The sequence below is a fragment of the Camarhynchus parvulus genome, chromosome 26, assembly GCF_901933205.1.
Source record: "Camarhynchus parvulus chromosome 26, STF_HiC, whole genome shotgun sequence".
Taxonomy (NCBI): domain Eukaryota; kingdom Metazoa; phylum Chordata; class Aves; order Passeriformes; family Thraupidae; genus Camarhynchus; species Camarhynchus parvulus.
Window position 1 is genome coordinate 5,580,859 of NC_044596.1, and position 18,302 is coordinate 5,599,160.

At 43.2% G+C, this 18,302-nt stretch overlaps 1 protein-coding gene across 1 annotated transcript; it reads right to left on the reverse strand.

Annotated features, from left to right (window-relative positions):
- Positions 1–2,206: 2,206 nt before the first annotated feature.
- On the reverse strand, positions 2,207–17,128 carry RSBN1 (round spermatid basic protein 1). The gene is made up of 7 exons (XM_030965834.1): positions 16,777–17,128; positions 12,533–13,203; positions 6,375–6,512; positions 5,820–5,962; positions 4,806–4,973; positions 3,655–3,763; positions 2,207–3,123 (listed from the first exon to the last, which is right to left on the reverse strand). The coding sequence occupies exons 1-7, from the start codon at positions 17,126–17,128 to the stop codon at positions 2,662–2,664; spliced, it is 2,043 nt and encodes a 680-aa protein (XP_030821694.1). The 3' UTR covers positions 2,207–2,661.
- Between the last annotated feature and the right edge of the window lie 1,174 nt (positions 17,129–18,302).

Sequence of the window (18,302 nt, forward strand, 5' to 3'; positions counted from 1 at the left end):
AACTTCTCTAGCTCATAAAAAATCAAGAGCTCTACAGGTCTTGGGCTGGAAAATATTTGCATTTATCCCATTAAGGCTTTGTTCTGGGCAACTGAAGCAATGGCTGGAGATTGAGCAGCTTCCCAAGCAATCCCTCTCACACTTTACATGCAGAGCTGAGGTGGAATTTGAAAGTCTGCCAGTTTGGTTAAAGCACAGCAAAGCTGAGCATGGATTTAGTAAGAGATTCTCAAGCAGCTTGTTCCTCTCTCCCTCAGTCTTCCAAAATAGGATAGCATCAGCAACATTCAGGTCATTCAAAGAGACTTTTATTTATGTGCATTTAAATCTGACATTAGGTTTAAGTTAGTAACTGAGCAGAGCACAGAGAGCATGATGCTATTGGCCATGTCCCTCCATGCAAGAGGAAGTCAGAGCATTTTCCAGCTATTTCAGGCTGTTGTCACAGATTTCACTAAAGCTACAGCTTGGAAAGCAGCACAGACCACCCTAGTCTTCCTTCATTTGCAAACATGCTATTAGAATTTACAGAGGACTTCCAAATGGATTCTCTCTTCATTCCATCCCAATTTTCCCAGTTAACAGGTTGGTGCCCGGGGGCTCTCAGCCTGTTTGCTCTGCTGTGGCCCGGCAGGTGTGACAGTTCCTGAGTGAGCAGAGCTGGCTGCCAGGGAAGGGCCACCCCGGACAGGGCTGGGAGCAGCACGGGAGAGGCAGAACAGGCACGTGGAAGACTCGCAGACTTGGTCAAAAGGAAAGAACACCCCTGGGGAATCTTTGAATGTGAAGGATGAACTGAAACCACTATTGCCTGTGAGGAATTTTACTTTGCACAACCCTTAAAGCTATGAAATTCCTCTCAACATAAAAAGTGGAAAAAACCCACCAGAGAACTGACGGCTCCTTTCTGAGCCGCGCTGAGTCATCTAGAATTTCTGCTAAGATTAAATTACACCCCTGCATGAATCACATTACTTCTCATCATAAAAGCTTTCCATTCTAACACCTTATTTACACAGATTACTAAACGAGTCACTACCACTTCAATCTGTAAATTAGTTTTAAATTGAAATATTTCCTAGTCCTCATTTTTGTACCGAAGACAATACATACATACACATAAGGAGTAATACAGGTTCTAACTAATCACTGCAGTATCTTCTGAGGATTATTTCTCTATCAGTTTAAAATAGTGACCTCTACACTGAGGTGCTAATATGTATATAAAAGCCTACACAAACAATATTGCACAAAGTAAGATTTATAATAGAGTAACATATTTTAGAGACCCTTATAAAGAGAAGAGTAATAATTGATATTAAAAAGATGCATCCAGAACTAACACAGCATCTTTGCTTTTGTCTAGTCTAACATAGTGTTTCAAATCTTTCCTACCCCAGTGAGGATTAGAACAAATGAAGTTATCTGGAGACAGCTTAAGTTGCACCAAACCCCAACTTGTACTCTAAATGTGGGGAGGGGGGAGGGAAAAGGGACTTTTCCTTTTGATGACTGGAAAGGGCAGTAATAAATCGGGGAGTGAAAGTCAAATACAGGTTACACGTTAACATCCAGAAATATTGAAAGATTGTTTAAAAACTGTTGATAGCTGACACTCTACACATTGAGCACGTGCTGCTGATTTTTCCACAGTAACTGGGCACCCAGGAGCTACACATGGAAAAAGCAGTCCAATGCCAAAACACTTTTTATTGTGAAATACTAATACAGAACTTACACAGTAAGGCTGTCCTTATTCTAGGAAGTCAGGTATCAGCTCAATGCTTATTATATTAAGTGCATCAGTACAAGGGAAAGTGTGGATCCATTGGACACGTTACGACCCCATCAAAACAAGCTGCCAAGTTGGTTAAGTATTTTAAAGCCTTAAAGTGCTCAAAGATAGCAGTTTCCTCCACAAGACTACCGAGAGGTTCTCTAATTTTGACACTAGCATTTATCACATTCAGGGAAGATGTATTTTGGAAGCAAAAACCCCCACACCAAACAACATAAGCAGTGCTATGAGAAGTGTTAGGTCAGTAAGTCATTGCATTTCAACAGGAATCAGACACTTGCTTCAGTTCTTTTTACAGGTTACCCTTGTAGGAACTGTAAGAAACATCAATTTCTATAGCTTGTATATAAACCAACATGTCAAGAACAGACATACCAAAAATTCCACAAATCATCAAAAGTGCTGTGCTTTCTCTATTTTTTCTTTTTTTTTTCTTTTTTTTTTTTTTTTTAAGCAATTAAAATGAGATGGGGAAATCACTTTGCAAGTCTTCTACAAAAGCATCACTTTCTGGTGAAGATTAGAGATAAAGTAAAAGTAGGGAAATAACACTGACCAATGGAGTTCAATAATTTCATATTCCTGGAGGAATTCCAATCTGACTTTGAGAAGATATTCAACATCTCTTTACTTAAACAGAAAGAAGTGGTAGACCACTGTTACAGGTTGTACTAAGGGGTTAAAATACAACTTGAATTTTGCATAATCTGTGTAAAAAAGATATGCTTGACATTTTGGAATGTCACCTTTCTTTATAGAATTATAGGCAAGATTTCTCCAATAAAACATAAGCCAGTTATAAAACTATAACTTCACATCAAAATTTTAAAAAGTTGTTTAAAAAATGTTTGAATATATACATATCACACAGAAGAGCCTGCATGATCCTGTGGATTGTGTTGCTGATCAGACTCTATTTTAAAACCTGGAAGGGGCTGGGCCACCTGATCTGGTTGCACAAGTCCTGATATTGAAGAAACAGAGGAGGAGAGCACTCCTGGGGTAAGCTGAATTTCTATACCTGGTTCTTCAGACTCTATTTTTACACTCACACCTTGGGGTTCACCTTCTGCCTCTGTGTTTCCAGGAACATCACTGTTCAGGCTTGAGTTGCTTTCTGCTTTTGGAGAAGTCTCCCCCACGGGGTGATACTGTTTGAGTCTGATGTGCCAGGCTAAGCTGCAGACTGCTGACACTGTTTTGAACTGATGAATGACATTTCTGGGGATGAAGTAGATGTCATTGTCACACAACTGAATCCTAGCATAGCGAATGCCTTCCCGTCTCATTTGGTTTAGTTTGGCTTCGTCCACCCATTGAACACACTGGGAGAAGGAGAGATGGGAAAGTTAATGGTAAACTCTTCAAACACTCAGCATCTTCCTATTTTCAAGTGAATTCATGTCTAAATCAGAATGTTTCCTTTTCATGGGTGAAATTTCAAATTCAAATGAGAATTGGACTTTAAAAATACAATTTCCCTGATGTCTTGAGAGGAGCATGAAGAGATTTCTATAGTTATAGTTAAAAACAACAATGGGCTGCATTGCTTGGGCTGGCAGGACTGAGTTTAGATGCCTCCATAGCCTAAGACAACATCAGACATCAGAAAAAGCAGGAGCAGGCACACATGGCTTAATCAACAGATTGTTGCTATAGCACACCCTGGGACTCACAGCATGAACCTCAGCTTAGGGGAAAGGAAAAGAAAAAGGTCCCTTCCAACTGAACCATTTTATCCTGAAACACGGGGAAATTTACCCAAGAGAGCTGAGGGGATACAAAAGGGCTGGAATTTGTCAGAAACTCCTCCCAAAACACCAGGAATGAGCTGTCAACGAGGGCAGATTTGATACCTGTGACACTGGAGGTTCATGCAAGTCCAGCTGAAGTCTCTGCACAACATCAGTGAAGTCTTCAGCATGAAAACAAACCACATCTTTGGTTATACGAGGCTGGTCACTCCTAGGAAAAAAAAAGGAGAATTCCAGGAATTTTTGAGTATTTGAGTTACAGAGCATTCCAGCTCTTCCAGCAGAAAGCTCCATTGAACCAATGACCTGCTTGAGTGTTACACTGTGCACAAAATCTCAACACTTCTCAATAGTGTATTATTTTGAAAAAGAGGTATAATTCATATATTTCCACATTTTCTTTCCCAATTTTTGGTGCATTCACAACAGAAGGGATGTTTGCATGGACAATACACTGAAAAGCCTGAGACCCAGGTTCAAACTGCCACTATAAAAGTTCTCTGTGTTCTAGGAACCACTATTTGCCTCAATTCTTCCATTCTATAATTGGACAGAATAATTCTGCATTAAGGGAAAAATGTAAAATTACAAAGGAACACTGAAGTTGAAGCAGTGAGGAGTTTTATTCAACAGTATAGGAAACATTGGCATCTTTTATTCTAATGATAATGCTAATGATGCTATCCAATTTCTAATTTCTAGCTCTTACAATGATGCCAGTCCAGTTTCTCTGCAAAGTCAACAGCAATATCCTGGGTACATGACCTGAGAAAGCACTGCAGCTGTGAAATTAATTACACTGAGCTCTTAGACTACAGTTACAAAAGCTAGAATGAATATACCTGCTCAGGAAAAGAATAATCAAGGATGATGGTCCAAGTTTCAGGCTTTTGTATATCACTAAAATATTCTGCAAGCTGCTGTTACAAATTTTTTACTGCCTCAAGATGGAAAAATAGGAGGTACACAGCTTGAGGTTTTCAGCTCTGTGCAGCTTTTGAATCACAGAATAAACTAGGTTGGAAAAGACCTTTAAGATCTTCTAGTACAACCTATGACTTAACACCTCCTCATCAACTAAACCATGGCACTGAGTTTATTTTCAAACACATCCAATGACTCCACCACCTCCCTGGGCAGAAAATTTCAACCAGTCTCATTATAGGATTTAAACCATTTCTGATTAGGTTTGTTTTGCAAGGAATTTTGGTTTTTTTTAGAAGAAAGAATAGCTGCATCCCAGCAGCACTTACCATTCCCCAAACTGCACAGCCTTGAGCACCCCGACAGCGGCTGTGCTCTGCCAGTCAAAGCCCTGCCCCACGTGGTCAGCGTGAGCTCGGGTCCTGTCCTCGAACAGGACCTCGCGGGGCTCGCTGGTCCGAGGTAGGTACTGCAGGTTCTTGATCTCGTTCATGGACCTGCAACAGCACAAAAACACACACTAAAAATGTCCCTGCTGCTCAAAAATTAATATTTGTATTGGAATCATCTTAGAATTCTGGCAGGCTTCAAGAGAACAAAGCACTTCCTTCTGATTTTTTCTAAGTGCTGATTTGGTGAAAGATCAAGACAAAACCAACAAAGTACAATTCGGGTTATAAGACCAAACTTTACAAAACAAATCAAATCACAAAATTTTTGTGTTCACTTGTGCGGAAAGACTTCCTCTAAGAATGCACCTGTATGTAAAATAGAGCTATTCTACAGAAACTGAGCTTCAGTTATTTGAGAATACATCCAAAAATTCTTCTTGAAACAACAATTCAATATGCTTCCAAATCTCCTGAAATTTGTTTTAGAGCACTCTTTCAGAAACAAAGCAAGAATACACAATAATTCCTGGGCAGGCATGTTATAAGTGCTTTAGCACTGCCATTATTAGGCAGCACCAGCAGTAGAAGGATCTCTGCTGTTTTACAGCATTCCACCTGCCCTCATCACCAGATTGGTTCTTGCCACAGAAATAAGATGAATTAAGTCTCCTGCAGGATAATAAAAAGAAGTTTTAATCTTAAAGTGCTGATCTAGGATATGTGAGAAGTACTGAAAGATACTGTCAGAAGTAGTGAAATAAAATAACCATCACGGGTAAGATTTGCTTTATCAGCTGAGCCAATTTGAAACAAAGTGAAAGTGAAACTTCAATCTGAATTAGTCCTCTGAAGAGCAAGTTCCACATCAAGTACTTTGCTTTTGTTCTCAAATCTGACACAGACTTAACTGCAAAGTTTTCCCTCGAGTACAAAAGGAAACCCAAACCTTACCGGCGCCGTTTGAAGGGTGATTTTGGCATATCAGCTGTGGGGATCATCTGCTCTCCTGGCCTCACCCACATGATGGGCCCATCATCACTCTGGGACCTGCACTGCAGTCTGAGACTGGAAAGAGTCCCCCAGGGCAGAGTCATCTAAAAGAAAACAGGAACATAACAACCCACAAAACACACATAACACAAAACACTGGGTGAGATAGAAAAATTAAATGATGCCTTTGGTAAAACTGGTTCAAATCTACTGTCAAAAGAATTGCATAGAAACTAAGTAAGTTTGAGAGGTAAAAGATATTCCAAGCTAATTTTATCAAGCATAGTTTTTAGGGAAGTAGAAGTGCATGTAGTGCAAGTATATATAATAAACTTGATTATTTTTAATTAGCCACCTCAGTCCATGCCTTTCAACTGGACACAGGAAAGAATGAACCTCAGTAACCCAAATAAGCACATCAATAAAGAAAATCCCTTACAGTCTCTAATTACCTAGAAACCTAACAATTGCTTAAATATCTACAGTGCTCTAAACACACCACAAGTTACTGCTTACTCTGAGAAATGGAGATTCTTCCAACATATCTAGGAATTCTGGAAAGTAGTCCCCCACTTCTTCATCCACTGCTCCCACCAGGCTGATCTGGCGCATGGGGCCTGCTCTGTAGGTGCCACAGCAGTACGTCCGATTGACCTGCGGCCAGACAGGAGACACAACACCAGCACAGCTTCAGTTCCCTCCCAGGAGGATAAAAGTGACTGATCTAATACAGCTGGGATCAATCTTGGACTCATCTACATCTGTTTCAGCAGATGGGCCTTTGGGAATATGCACAGGGACTGTTTAGAACAGAGGAGAAAGAAGGACTCCTGTCTGTACTCCTGACAGGAAATCCTTCTGGAGTCTGAATAACAGCAAGTGAATATTTGACTAATTCAGGAACAATTCAACACTTCCAGGCTGACTTGAGAAAACAACCACACAAGGTTTCATTGTGACTCAGTCTTTCACCAGCAAGCTTTAACTCTCCACTGGTTTGTGCAGTTGGACTTTTGCTTCTACATTTCAAACCGGATGCTCCTGGGCTATGCACATTCCAATTTCAGTCCTGTCCCGGAGGTCCTTCCCCTGGGCCTGCAGTGAAAAACCTCAGGGTCTTTCATGCAGTGGTTCTGGTGATAGTAAACACAGGAAACTGGACAAAAAACAGATTAAATGAGGGATTTAACTGGAAAGCCAGAGCTCATGGAGAAGAATTTTAGGATTACCATTTGCAGTAGAACCTGCTGTCACTGCTGGTCAGAAACACTTTAATCTCACAGCTCATGGACATCCTCTAGAACACAGACTGTCCCACTTTGCTGGGTCATCTGGAAACTTTTCTTGCCAACTTCCTGTTCCCAGAAGAGAGGCACTGGCAAGACTCCAGTGCTCTATAGCCTCACCCTATGGACTGCAGCTGGAATGTGCCATATGGCCACAGAGGAGGTTCTGTGCAGACACCACAGCTGAGGTTCTGTGCAGACACCAGAGCTAACAGATGTTACAGAGCACAAGTTCTGCAGAGCCCCAGCCTTCCACCACCCTTCAGTGTTCCAGGGGTGAAAAACTCCAACTGTTCTCCATGGCTGAGTGGTGGGACAGTACAGACAATTACTGGTAAATGTGCAGTTTAACAGTCATGTTCTCCCAGGGTGATGCATTTTAGAACTCCACTTATAGATACATGGCAGTAGCAGCTTAGCTTTTAGTTTCAGTTTTGCACGCTTAGCCAGCAAAGTAGATGTCATTAAATTACTCCATGCAGTTGTTAAAGGTAAATTAGGAGAGACTAATAAAGGAAGAATAGAGTTACTGCTGCAATTTTATCCTCCAGCAGCAGCCATAGATATTTCACTTCTTAATTATACAAGTTTAGCTCACTCTATTTGCTGAATGCAGTTTAGAGCAGGAGCACTGGAACACCACGGCAATATTTTTTTTCTGTGCACATACAGAAAAACTAAGGACTGAAGTGCTCTGGTCCTTATCCAGTGAAGTTTAACTGCCTGGCACTGTTTATGTAAGTGCAGACAGACTCCTTCCAGATGAGTTCTGTGCTACTGAAACCACCTGGTGAGAGTTACTAGTATTTTACAGGTGTTTGTCATGACTTAAAATGAATTATAATTCCATATGCAGCTTTTCCTTGTAACGCTTTCAAAGGAAATGAAAAATTAGAAGCTTTAACTTTGTTTGTTTTTAAATGCACTGGAACAATGGAAAAATAGACAAGAACTCAGGGGTTTTAAAGGAAACAGAAGAAATACTTTAGGGAAACGCTGGATTTCAATGCTTTGCTAGTTTTTAACAGAAATTAAAGGAATATACACACTTGAGAATTAAACCCAGGACATGTTTACGCTGACAACATGCACCAACCCACGGCAATCCCCAGCAGGCTGTATTATTCATCTCAAGGACCTCAATCACAGGGGATGTAGTCTACTAGTTCAATATGCCATAAAAAACTTCTTCACAGCATCTCTCATTCTCAATTCCTTCTGAGCAGCAAACACTGGTTAGGCCAGTGGTCTCAACAATATGATGCAATGAACATCTAAAAGAACAGGCACCTGGCTCTCCCTTTACAACTGCATGGTTTAGTGTCCCATGAGTAAGCACCCTGCTTGCTGCACTGCAAGCTGCTTTGGCCTTTCATTCACCAGGTGTTCCAAATTCTCTCAGAGCTCTGCTCACTCCACAGTCACCTCTGTGCACCCCTCACTGCAGGGAAGAAAGCTGAGATGATGAAATAGCTGAAGTAATTTCATTATATCCATTAGGACCTCTCTCAGTGTTTTTTATTTTTGTTTAAAGTTCAGCTCTTGTTTAGGAATTTAGCTGGGGTCACTCCAGTTCACATGGCTGCCAGAAGTCAGTAACTCACTACCACAGCACCTCCCTTGCTATAATTTGTTCCTTGTGCTGCTTTAAAAGCAGCAGTGGATCTCAAGCAGTCACTGCCACTGTTTTTACTGTTGCAAAAGGACAATGGGGCCAGTAAGACAGCTCAGGCAGCCTGTGCCCTTTCAAATGCCACCCAGCCATCACTGCTGTGTGTACCCCCCACTCACAGCAAGTTATGGGCCCGTTTAAAATTAGCTCCAGTGCTCATGGAGACATTTTCTCCCAGCTGCACCATGAGCCTATCAGTGTTTCCCACACTGCGGTGAGAACAGAAGCAGACAGAGGCAGTGTTTCCTGTCAGAGGCTCGGAGCTGGTGTTTATTTGCACGTTCCCGAGGCACCCCAGCCTCACCACGGGTTAAGTGAGCAGCACAGGATGAGAAGAGGACACACAGATGAGGCATCAGCTGGAGACAAATGAGGTTAAGTCTCTGAAGTTTCTCTCCAGTTGCAAGAAAAGCATGAATCAGTTGACAGCAACAATATTTCAGCATGCCAAGTCAGCTATAAAACCAACCACACAAAACCTTGGCTACAAGGAAGAAAGCAAGAGCACAAGGCTGGCTCCTGCTGAAGGACAAGGCAGTGACATGCCAGCACAGCAAGGGTGACATGCTTGACTAAAATCTGACACAGTGCAGGACCACTGGGCATTGTTTATACGGCTTTAGTGACAAACCAAATGAAGGATGCAGTACAGATGCACAACTTCTCCATTTCATACTTTGGTAGCTACTGCTAAAAAAAAAAGAAATTGCCCTTCCACAATCAGAGAAGTTCACATGGGGCAGACAATCAAACTGTGATGTGCTTCATGAACCAAAGCTGCCAGGAGCAGAGGAACCTGTTCTGAACAGCAGGAGTAAGAAAACTTACCCAGTTATCACCTGTTGGCTGCTTCTCCCACCTTCTTCCCAGAAGGAAGAGCAGCTTATGCAAAACCTATTTCCACAATTCTCTTTCCTGGCCTCTTCCCAGAACCCCCACACACCCTCTGTGACAGTGTAACTGTTCTTTGGATCAGAGAGAATTCATCAGGCAAGTTGATCAGTTGGAAAAAAAAAGCAGAAGTGTTTTTTTAACTCTAAATATATTCCCATTCACTGAGTGGAAGAAGTTGTACTGAAACAAGTGATAAGGAAAATAAGAGTTCATTCTAGCTGCACAGCAAAGAGCTTCCAAATTAAAGTGTGCCCTTACGTGAGGAAAGCTTACAAATTACTGCTCAGTGATTGGAGTCTTGAAAGCTCTCAGCTCAAGTGAACAGCTCCACACTAAAGCTGAGCTCCAGCACTGAGGTATTAGAACCAATGAGAGACAATGCAAGCAAAAAATCCACAGGACACTGGAGCTTAATTATTTTAAGATACTGAAACCAAACATTTATGTAACAAATACACATTGGAGTGCTTTGCTATAAACTCACTGCCCTGAGAACAAAGGAATTCACCTTGCAAGGCAGTTAATTATCACTAGACTTACCAAGTCCTTCAGATTAAAGTCCTTATTTTGAATACTACAATTCAGTTTCTCTAAAAAAACACAAACCAGTTGAATGTTGTGCAAGCCAAAGGTCACATTAACTTGCAGTTTACAGAACAAATTTTGATTCCTGAACACTGAATCTTCAGAATTCAAGACTCCCTAAAACTCCCAATCCCTTTGGCACAGGTCAGTGCAGCAAACAAACTCATGCACAGAGAAGGAACCCAGAATGGAGGCAACTTAACTTCATTATAAATAATCAGTGTTATAGCACACAATAGTGCAACATGTTTAATCTGCTAAAGCACAACTATGAAGTGCTTCTGTACTGCACAATTCTCACTCAGAAGGGTGAAAAGTGAAGCTTGGCCAATCTGTTCAAGCCTCACCAGAGCTGCCAAGGAACAGGAGCACAACAGCCAGGTTCAGCACCCCAGGCCCTTGAACCCTTCCAAGACAAGCCAGCCTGCAAAACGTGGGTGAGCCCACCACCAATTCCTGTGTTTCTTCAGCTTTTCCATCACCTGTATTCCCTGAAGAGCCCTGCTCCAGCTGCCTGTGACAGCTCCCCTGCTCTGTTTGCTCAGGGAGAGCTGCACTAACACACTTCAGCCAGAGAGGATTAAGCAGGTCATGCTGGAGCTGGGTTTAGAGAAGTGGTTTAGACCAACTGAACCTTATGTCATGACTCAATCTTAATCAAGTTTAGACAGTACTTAAAATAGAATTAATTGAAGTACCAGCAGACTATAACCCAGCAAAGCCTCTTATTTATTACCATACATTCCTCACGTGTATTTATAGCGCCAGTATTCATGTTCACAGAACATTCAGCAAGAAAAAATGCAATTGTTAAACATTCCAGAGGCTCTGTTTAGCCATCTCAGGGGTCATCACATGTACTCAAGCCAGAATGCAACCAGGACACTAAAGAACACAGATAAATCACTAATACAGAAGACCTGAAAGCCTGACCTGTGGACACATTTGACACCTGCAGCACACAGGTGTGTGCTGTGCAGAAGTGCTGCTACCCACAGCAGTGGTTCATATGCCCAGAGATTGTTTTGGGGTGCTCTGCACCCAGACACAGCTCTATCAACACAAAGAATTACTTGCACCAAGAAACAGAAGCTGGTTAAAATAAGTGCTGGAGCAGCAAATCGCTGCCAAACAAAAAGCCAAGTGTCAGAATTATTCATTTAATGCTATTTAAAGACTCCACAGTGACCACGCAGTAACTTTCTGTAAAGCACTAATTGTTTTTCCAATGCAAATCTTGCTTATAAGCATTTGGTAAAGCCTGCAGAGATGCAAATAGCCCATCCACAAGCACTAACACTCCAAAGTCTGTTGTTAAAGGTGTGTTTCTATCATACTGAACTGAACTCCACTGCAGAGTTTCAGATTTAGCCTCCCAACAGGTGAACTCGTAAATGTAATTAATCTATCAAGTAAAGATCTTAAAAGTAATCATCAGTTTGGATCCATTCTCAGACTATAAAGAAAGAAGCTTTATTCCATCAAAACAAATTTTATCTAAGCTGTAATCATGTGGTACACTCACAGATACTTCCGAGTTTGAGCACACGACTAAAATCCAAGAGACTTTCATACGGGAATCTTAAAATTAGCTCAGTTTTTACTGTTGCATCCATTTAAGTTACATGGAGATACAGTTTCAGAATTTAAACTAGTGTGAGCCTACCATGGAAACAAGGGAGTAAACAAAATGAAACTCCTTTTCGAAGGGCAATTAAAAAGATTCTCTAACCACCTTCAAGTTAGAAAGTTTAAACAGCATAAGGTACTGACGGAATGAAGATGTTAAAAACCTTGTGAAACAGATATACTGAAACATGGAAAGTAACATCATTGCAAAAAAACCCCAACCCCAAGACCCCAAAACAAACCCCAACTGTTGACTAGAAAAGCAGCATTAGCATTTGCAGTCTATGCAATTCTTGACAGACTTGGCTGTTGTTTTGAACAATCTCAGTGTTTTCCCAAGTTTAGAAGAAAAAGATGCTCAGTGTAGATCTCCCCTCAGGTCACAGGCAGCAGTGTCTGATGTGTCATTCACCAGCTACCAGGGAGCACAGAAAAGCTTCCAGCAGAAGCAGGAATACACAGCACAATAGATTAGTCCTAACATCACCTTTCTTCATCTGCTTAAATACATTTGTGACTTGCCTATTTTAAACCATGTCTGCTCTGGGTTACTGAGATTAATCAAATCTAGATATTGTGCAACATTTATGCATTTGAATAATTCTTACCTGAGAGTGAAAATTTGAAATTGTTGTTGTTTCAATGTCCTTCTTGCCCAAAATTTCCATTTTCACTGGAGTGTTTGGAAAGTTAAAAGCAAAGTAATCCAGGAAGTCTGGTAAATAGGCAGCTGCTCCGTGCACTATGGCTAAAGCATAGTAAGCTGCATTTTTATCATTTTCACTGAATGACAACGCAAGAAACTCTTCTGCAAATCTCTCCATCTCCACTGGAGACAAAAATGAGAGTTCATCCATGTAGGCATGCAGGACCAGGGCACCTCCATTGGACTGGTGCTCCTCGTGAATGAAGTTACTGAATTTAGTGCCAGTCTTGAGGAAGCTGCTGCGGACAGAGTGCTCCTGGTGTGTCACAAAGGGGGTTTGTACTCCCTGGGGTACCCGGTATTCCTGCATGCCCAAGTTCAGTCTGCACAGCTGCTCATCCTTCAGGTACCTGAAGGATTCCTTGTTCATTTCCAGGTTGTCACACTGTCCTTGAGACAGAGTCTCCTTGTCAATGCGAGTGAGCCCAGCACACACCGTCTGCACCTCTTTGTTGTACATCTTCAGGCGCTTTCCCCTCACATCTTCCCGATGTTTCTTTTCCTTTTTTTTCTTTATCTTCTTCATAATAAGACTGTCAGCTCGCTGGGTTTTGCCATTTTCATCTGGAGTTTCTGGCAGCGACAATAAAGAGAAGATTAGAGTTCTGCAGTTGCAGCATATTCACCCCAAAAGAATTCAGGCCTCTCACTTGCTGAAGGGATCTATTCTCAGGGAGACTGACCCATTGTAAAACATTGCATTTTTGGTGTATAATTAAGTCAAAAGCCAGGGTATCTACAATTATACAAATAAAGACTTGAATTAAGGAAACCTTCCAAAATTCTAGCTTAATATTTCAGAAATACTTCAATTTTAAACAGATTTATCAGAATACCTTTAAAAGGAGTCTGTATTTCAGAGCATCTATAATTAAGTACATTAATAACTTCTGACATTTAAGGCTGTGCCGTACAGGGGAAGAGGATAAACAAGTATGTGTAACATTTAAACATTAAGACTTTCATTACAGAACGCTTCCCTGATTTTGGATACATGATAGGGAAGCAAACAGAGTAGCACTGAAGAGCTACAAGCTTTACTTACACTTAGAAGTAAAAACATTTAAGTTTAGATTGCTAATCTTTTAAAATTAAAGGACCCAAATCATCACATCAACAGATTCAGTCTTATAGTTAACAATTCAGTTAATGCAGAGAAAGAAATTAAGAGCCTGTTTCAGTTATTTGGGGTAATTTTTTTTTGAGGTTAATCAACTAAAATGCTGAGAGATAAAATGTAAAGAAGTAGTTCTGTCAGGCAAAATGGAATAGTTTAAGCTGTTCTTCTTTCAAGAATAAAAGCTAATTCGAATAACATTTAGCAAGGGACAAAGGTAATTAGAAAACTTGATGGCCCAGCTGTTACAAACTCAATTGCCAAGACAAGATTTTAACGTGCCTGAATCAAAGAACCATTTCATCCAACAGTGCCCATAAATCTCCAGGAGCTGTGTTAGCAGGATAGCCGTGGGGATGAGAACAACCTGCTGCTGAAGGCAACACCTGCCTGAAGATGCAGTAACTGAAGTTTTACCATTTCCCCTCAGCACAGGGCTTTGTCCTAATGAAATTTCCTTTCTCTGGCTGCACATTGGTATTCCCTCTTCATTCTCTTAGAGCACTTAAGTTAAAGGAAAAAGCCATGTTACACTGTTTTATGAGAAAGGGTGTAGTGATAAACACAGGCAGCTCCAGGTTCTTCAGTGTAACCAGTGTTTAACTGGATCATTACTGGTTTGGTCTTGTTACTGGAGAGGGCTGACCTTCATAACAGCCTGGAGTAAGGAACAGAGTTACTCATGGAGCAAAGAAAGAGCTGATTGCTTAATCCTCGCTTCATACAATAGTCTTAGGACCTGAAATACAAGTTTTCACCGTGCTGTGCAGCCCTTGCAAGCAGCAAAGGCCCTGATCTTTCTATTTCAGAGAAAGCAGGAAAAGCAGGGCGGTATCACTTGTTCTGGGAAGCCAACTGAAACGGTTCTTGGAATGAGGTTTGCTGCAGGACTCAGATGTGAGGAGGGCAGGGTTTGCTCAGTCACTGGGCTCTGAGCACAGACACTGCTTTACTCACTGAGAACGTGCAATTCACACACCAGGTGTTTGTCCTGGAGACCAGAGATCCCAAGCTGCAACTAAACAAGGATTTCATGCCACCACTGTGCTGTTGGGAATACTTCCCTATGCACATTTCTAAGAACATTTGGTTGTTAAAGGTCTCTTACTGTAAGCATTTCTGCTTTCAGGTATAGTCTTAAAACCTCACACATTTAATCCAGAGTATCTTCCTGTTTGAAGCCATATCCTCATAACAGACAGTGGAATCCTTGCATTTGGGAGGTTCCAGTGAACACTTGTCTGTTTGCAGGATAAAAGCTGCCCTGGCTGCTGCTGGATGCATTGAACACAGCAGAGTCCCACTATTACAGTGAGTAACTGCTGTATTCAGTGAAGCTAAACAGTGACATTATAATAATGCCTGGCAATCCTGAAGGAAATATAGTTTTAATTATTCCTTTAAATAAACAGAAGGCCTCCAGCACCTCAAACACAAAAAACCTGTGGACAGGTCTCTAAACTATGGGTTCTGCAGTGAGGCAGAGTGACAACAGTGCCAATAACTCAGGGTATATAAATACACTAAAATGATCAGACATCCCACAACAGAACCAGAACCATTAGTAAACAGCAAAAACAGTGGGGGTGTTCACAGTCACCTGGGACCACAGATAAGCATGGTACAGTCAATGTAATAGGTAGTTTAATGAGATTATGCAGCAAAATAAAAACAGTGAGGAAAAGAAACACAGCTCCATCCCAAAAAGCACTACCCTACAGCTAAGGACAGGCAGTGAAGAGCTTCAGATAAGCAAACAGCTTTCCTTTACAAATCTGGAATTTTGATGCTCATTTTCACGCTGTTTAAGCCTTCATTAAGAGGCCTAATTTAATTCTGGGTTAGAACTGACACAGTGACACTCCAGCCTACAAAGTTACACTGCTCCCAACTTTTGCTTGATAAACACTGATAAAACTTTAGTGGTTTACAATCTGAAGTTTTTTTAGTCTGTATGCAAGCACAGTGGTGTGGAAGCATTAACCAGTGGAGAAAAGCCTCTCCTGGCGCTAGTTTTGTCTGTTCTTAAGATAGTCCTATCTAGACTTTACTCCACAGACACTTGACTTCTGTAAGCAAGTGCATCTTTGGTTTCTTTGGCACAAAACCTGCCCATACACTCCTCAAGCATAATTCACCACATTATACTTTTAATTACAGTAGCTTTTGCAGTTATTTTTTATCTATGTTGCTCTCTCCAAGAAGCTTTTTACTACAACAAATCTCTGAGCAGAACCAAAACAATCACTCTGTACTGTTAAAAAAAAAGAAACAAAACCACACACAGCACGTGCCAAAATTCAGAGATATTTTGGCCTTTCAATAAAAGAAAGCACAGAATAATTCGGGCTGGAAGGGACCTCTGGAAATCATCCAGAGAAACCCCCCTGCCAAGGCAGGGTCACCTGGAACAGGTGACACAGGTTTGGAATATCTCCAGACAGGGAGACTCCAGGATCTCGGTGGGCACCTGTTCCAGTGTTCTGTCACCCTTCATTGAAAGAAATTCTTCCTCATGTTGAGGAGAAACTTCTTGTGTTTTAGTTTATGGCTATTCTGCCTTGCCCTGTTGCTGGGCACCCCTGAAAAGAATCTGGCACCATCCTCTGACAACCGCATTGGAAACATTCGTATGGAATCACGAGATCCATTCTCAGGCCACTTATTAGAACCAACCATTAAAAATTAAAAAAAAAAAACAAACCAACAAACCAACATCTCCTCACACATTAATGTGAAGAAGCCTCCACTCTCACAGCACTCGCACGCTGAACGTGCGATGAGGGCGATTCTGACAGCAGCAGCAGCAGCAACGCGGCCACCCCGCGCTCCGTGCCCGGGGCAGCCCCGCCGTGCCCGCTACGCCACGGCCGGAGCAGGGCCGCCGATCCCGCCGCGCTGCCGCCGCCCGCTCCCCTCCACAGGTGCGCCCGGGGCTCCGAGCGCGGCGCCGCCGCCCGCCCAGCCGAGCCCGCCGGGGGCACCCGCCGGCCCCGCGACCCCCGCGCTCCCCCCGCCGCTCCGCTCACCTCGCTGGCTGGGCCGCCCCGCCGCGCCGTCCGCGGGGCTGCCGCGCCTCGCCTTGTGGCCGGCGGGCTCGGCGTGGTGCCGGTGGTGGTGTCGGCGCTCCCCGGGCGGCGGGAGGCTGAGCGGGGAGAACGTGAACAGCCCCGCGGCGGCGGGGAGGGCGGGCGGGGGCAGCGGCTCCGCCGGGCCGGGCCCCGCCAGCAGCGGCTGGCTCGGTCGGGCCCGCTTGGCGGCCGGCGGCTCGCCGGGTGCCGCTCGCCGGCGGCGGGGCCCGCGGGGCCGGGCGGGCCGGTCCGCTGAGGGCGGCGGCGGCTCCTCCGGGGCCCGCGGCACCGCGGCGACCTGCGCGGCCATTTCAGGGGCTCCCTCACACACATTTAAATGGCCCGAGCGCCGGGCGCCGCCGCGCACGCGCCACCGCGGGGCACCCTGGGACGTGTAGTTCGGGGGCGAGGGCGCGTGCGCGCGGCGCGGGTCACGTGGGCGGCGGGAGGCGGGCGGGAAAGCGCTGAGGGAGCGCGGGGCCGGTGAACGCGGGGGCGTCAAAAACTTTTATTTTAGTGGCGTTTGTCGCTTGTTCTAAAGTGCTTCGTCCATTAAACACCGGGCGCGAGGTGCTGCGGAGGCTTCCCCGTGAGGGAGATGGTGTGGAGCTGTTGGAGCGAGCCTAAGGAGGCTATCCCTGCCCATGGCAGTGGGATGGAGTAAAATCATTGAATCGTAGAATATTAAGGGTTGGAAGGGAACTTAAAAATCTCGTTTCACCCACTGCCATGGGCTGGGACACCTTCCACCACAGCAGGTTGCTCCAAATCCTGTCCAGCTTGGGCAAAACAGGAATATAATAATAAGGCTTTCACTGTTTTCTGCTATTAAGAAACCCCGTGATTACAGTAATAAAAAGGGAATATTGGCTATTCCCTCAACTTTAAACCAGCGGAGTTTTCCATTCCAGCAGTGGTCAGCAGATTCTTCTTGACCAAATTCCCCAAATCCCACCTTGGTTGGTGTGTTTTTTTGGTTTTTTTTGGTGTTTGTTTGGTTTTTTTCCCCCGTCTTTACAGGAGAAGAATCATATAAAGCGATGTTCAGCACCTTTATCCCTCCCCACTGATCAGTGGAATCTGGTGAGGAATCTGGCAAGAAATCTCATCTTCTCTGTTCCCACCTGAAATTCTGTGCTGGAGAATCACAAATCCTTGAAAACAGCTTTGGTTTAAAATACAATAATATTTTCCTTACTGTCATGGTGTTTTGGGAATTTTTTTTTCCCAGACAGAAGAGTAGCTTGGTCAGCCACTTGTGCGATTACACCAGTTTTGTTTCCGTGGAATCAATCACCACCTTAAGTCTTATTGCCCCAAAATCCAGACAAATGCTCTGATTAACTCAGATGGGGGAAAAAAATTTATATTATTTCTAAAATTTGCGGTGCTAATTCCCTTGTAGTCCAAGTAATGTAAACATTTCAGTGTCTTTGATTGCAGTAGACCTACAAACGCGAGAGAGGGTCTTGATCACCTCACTC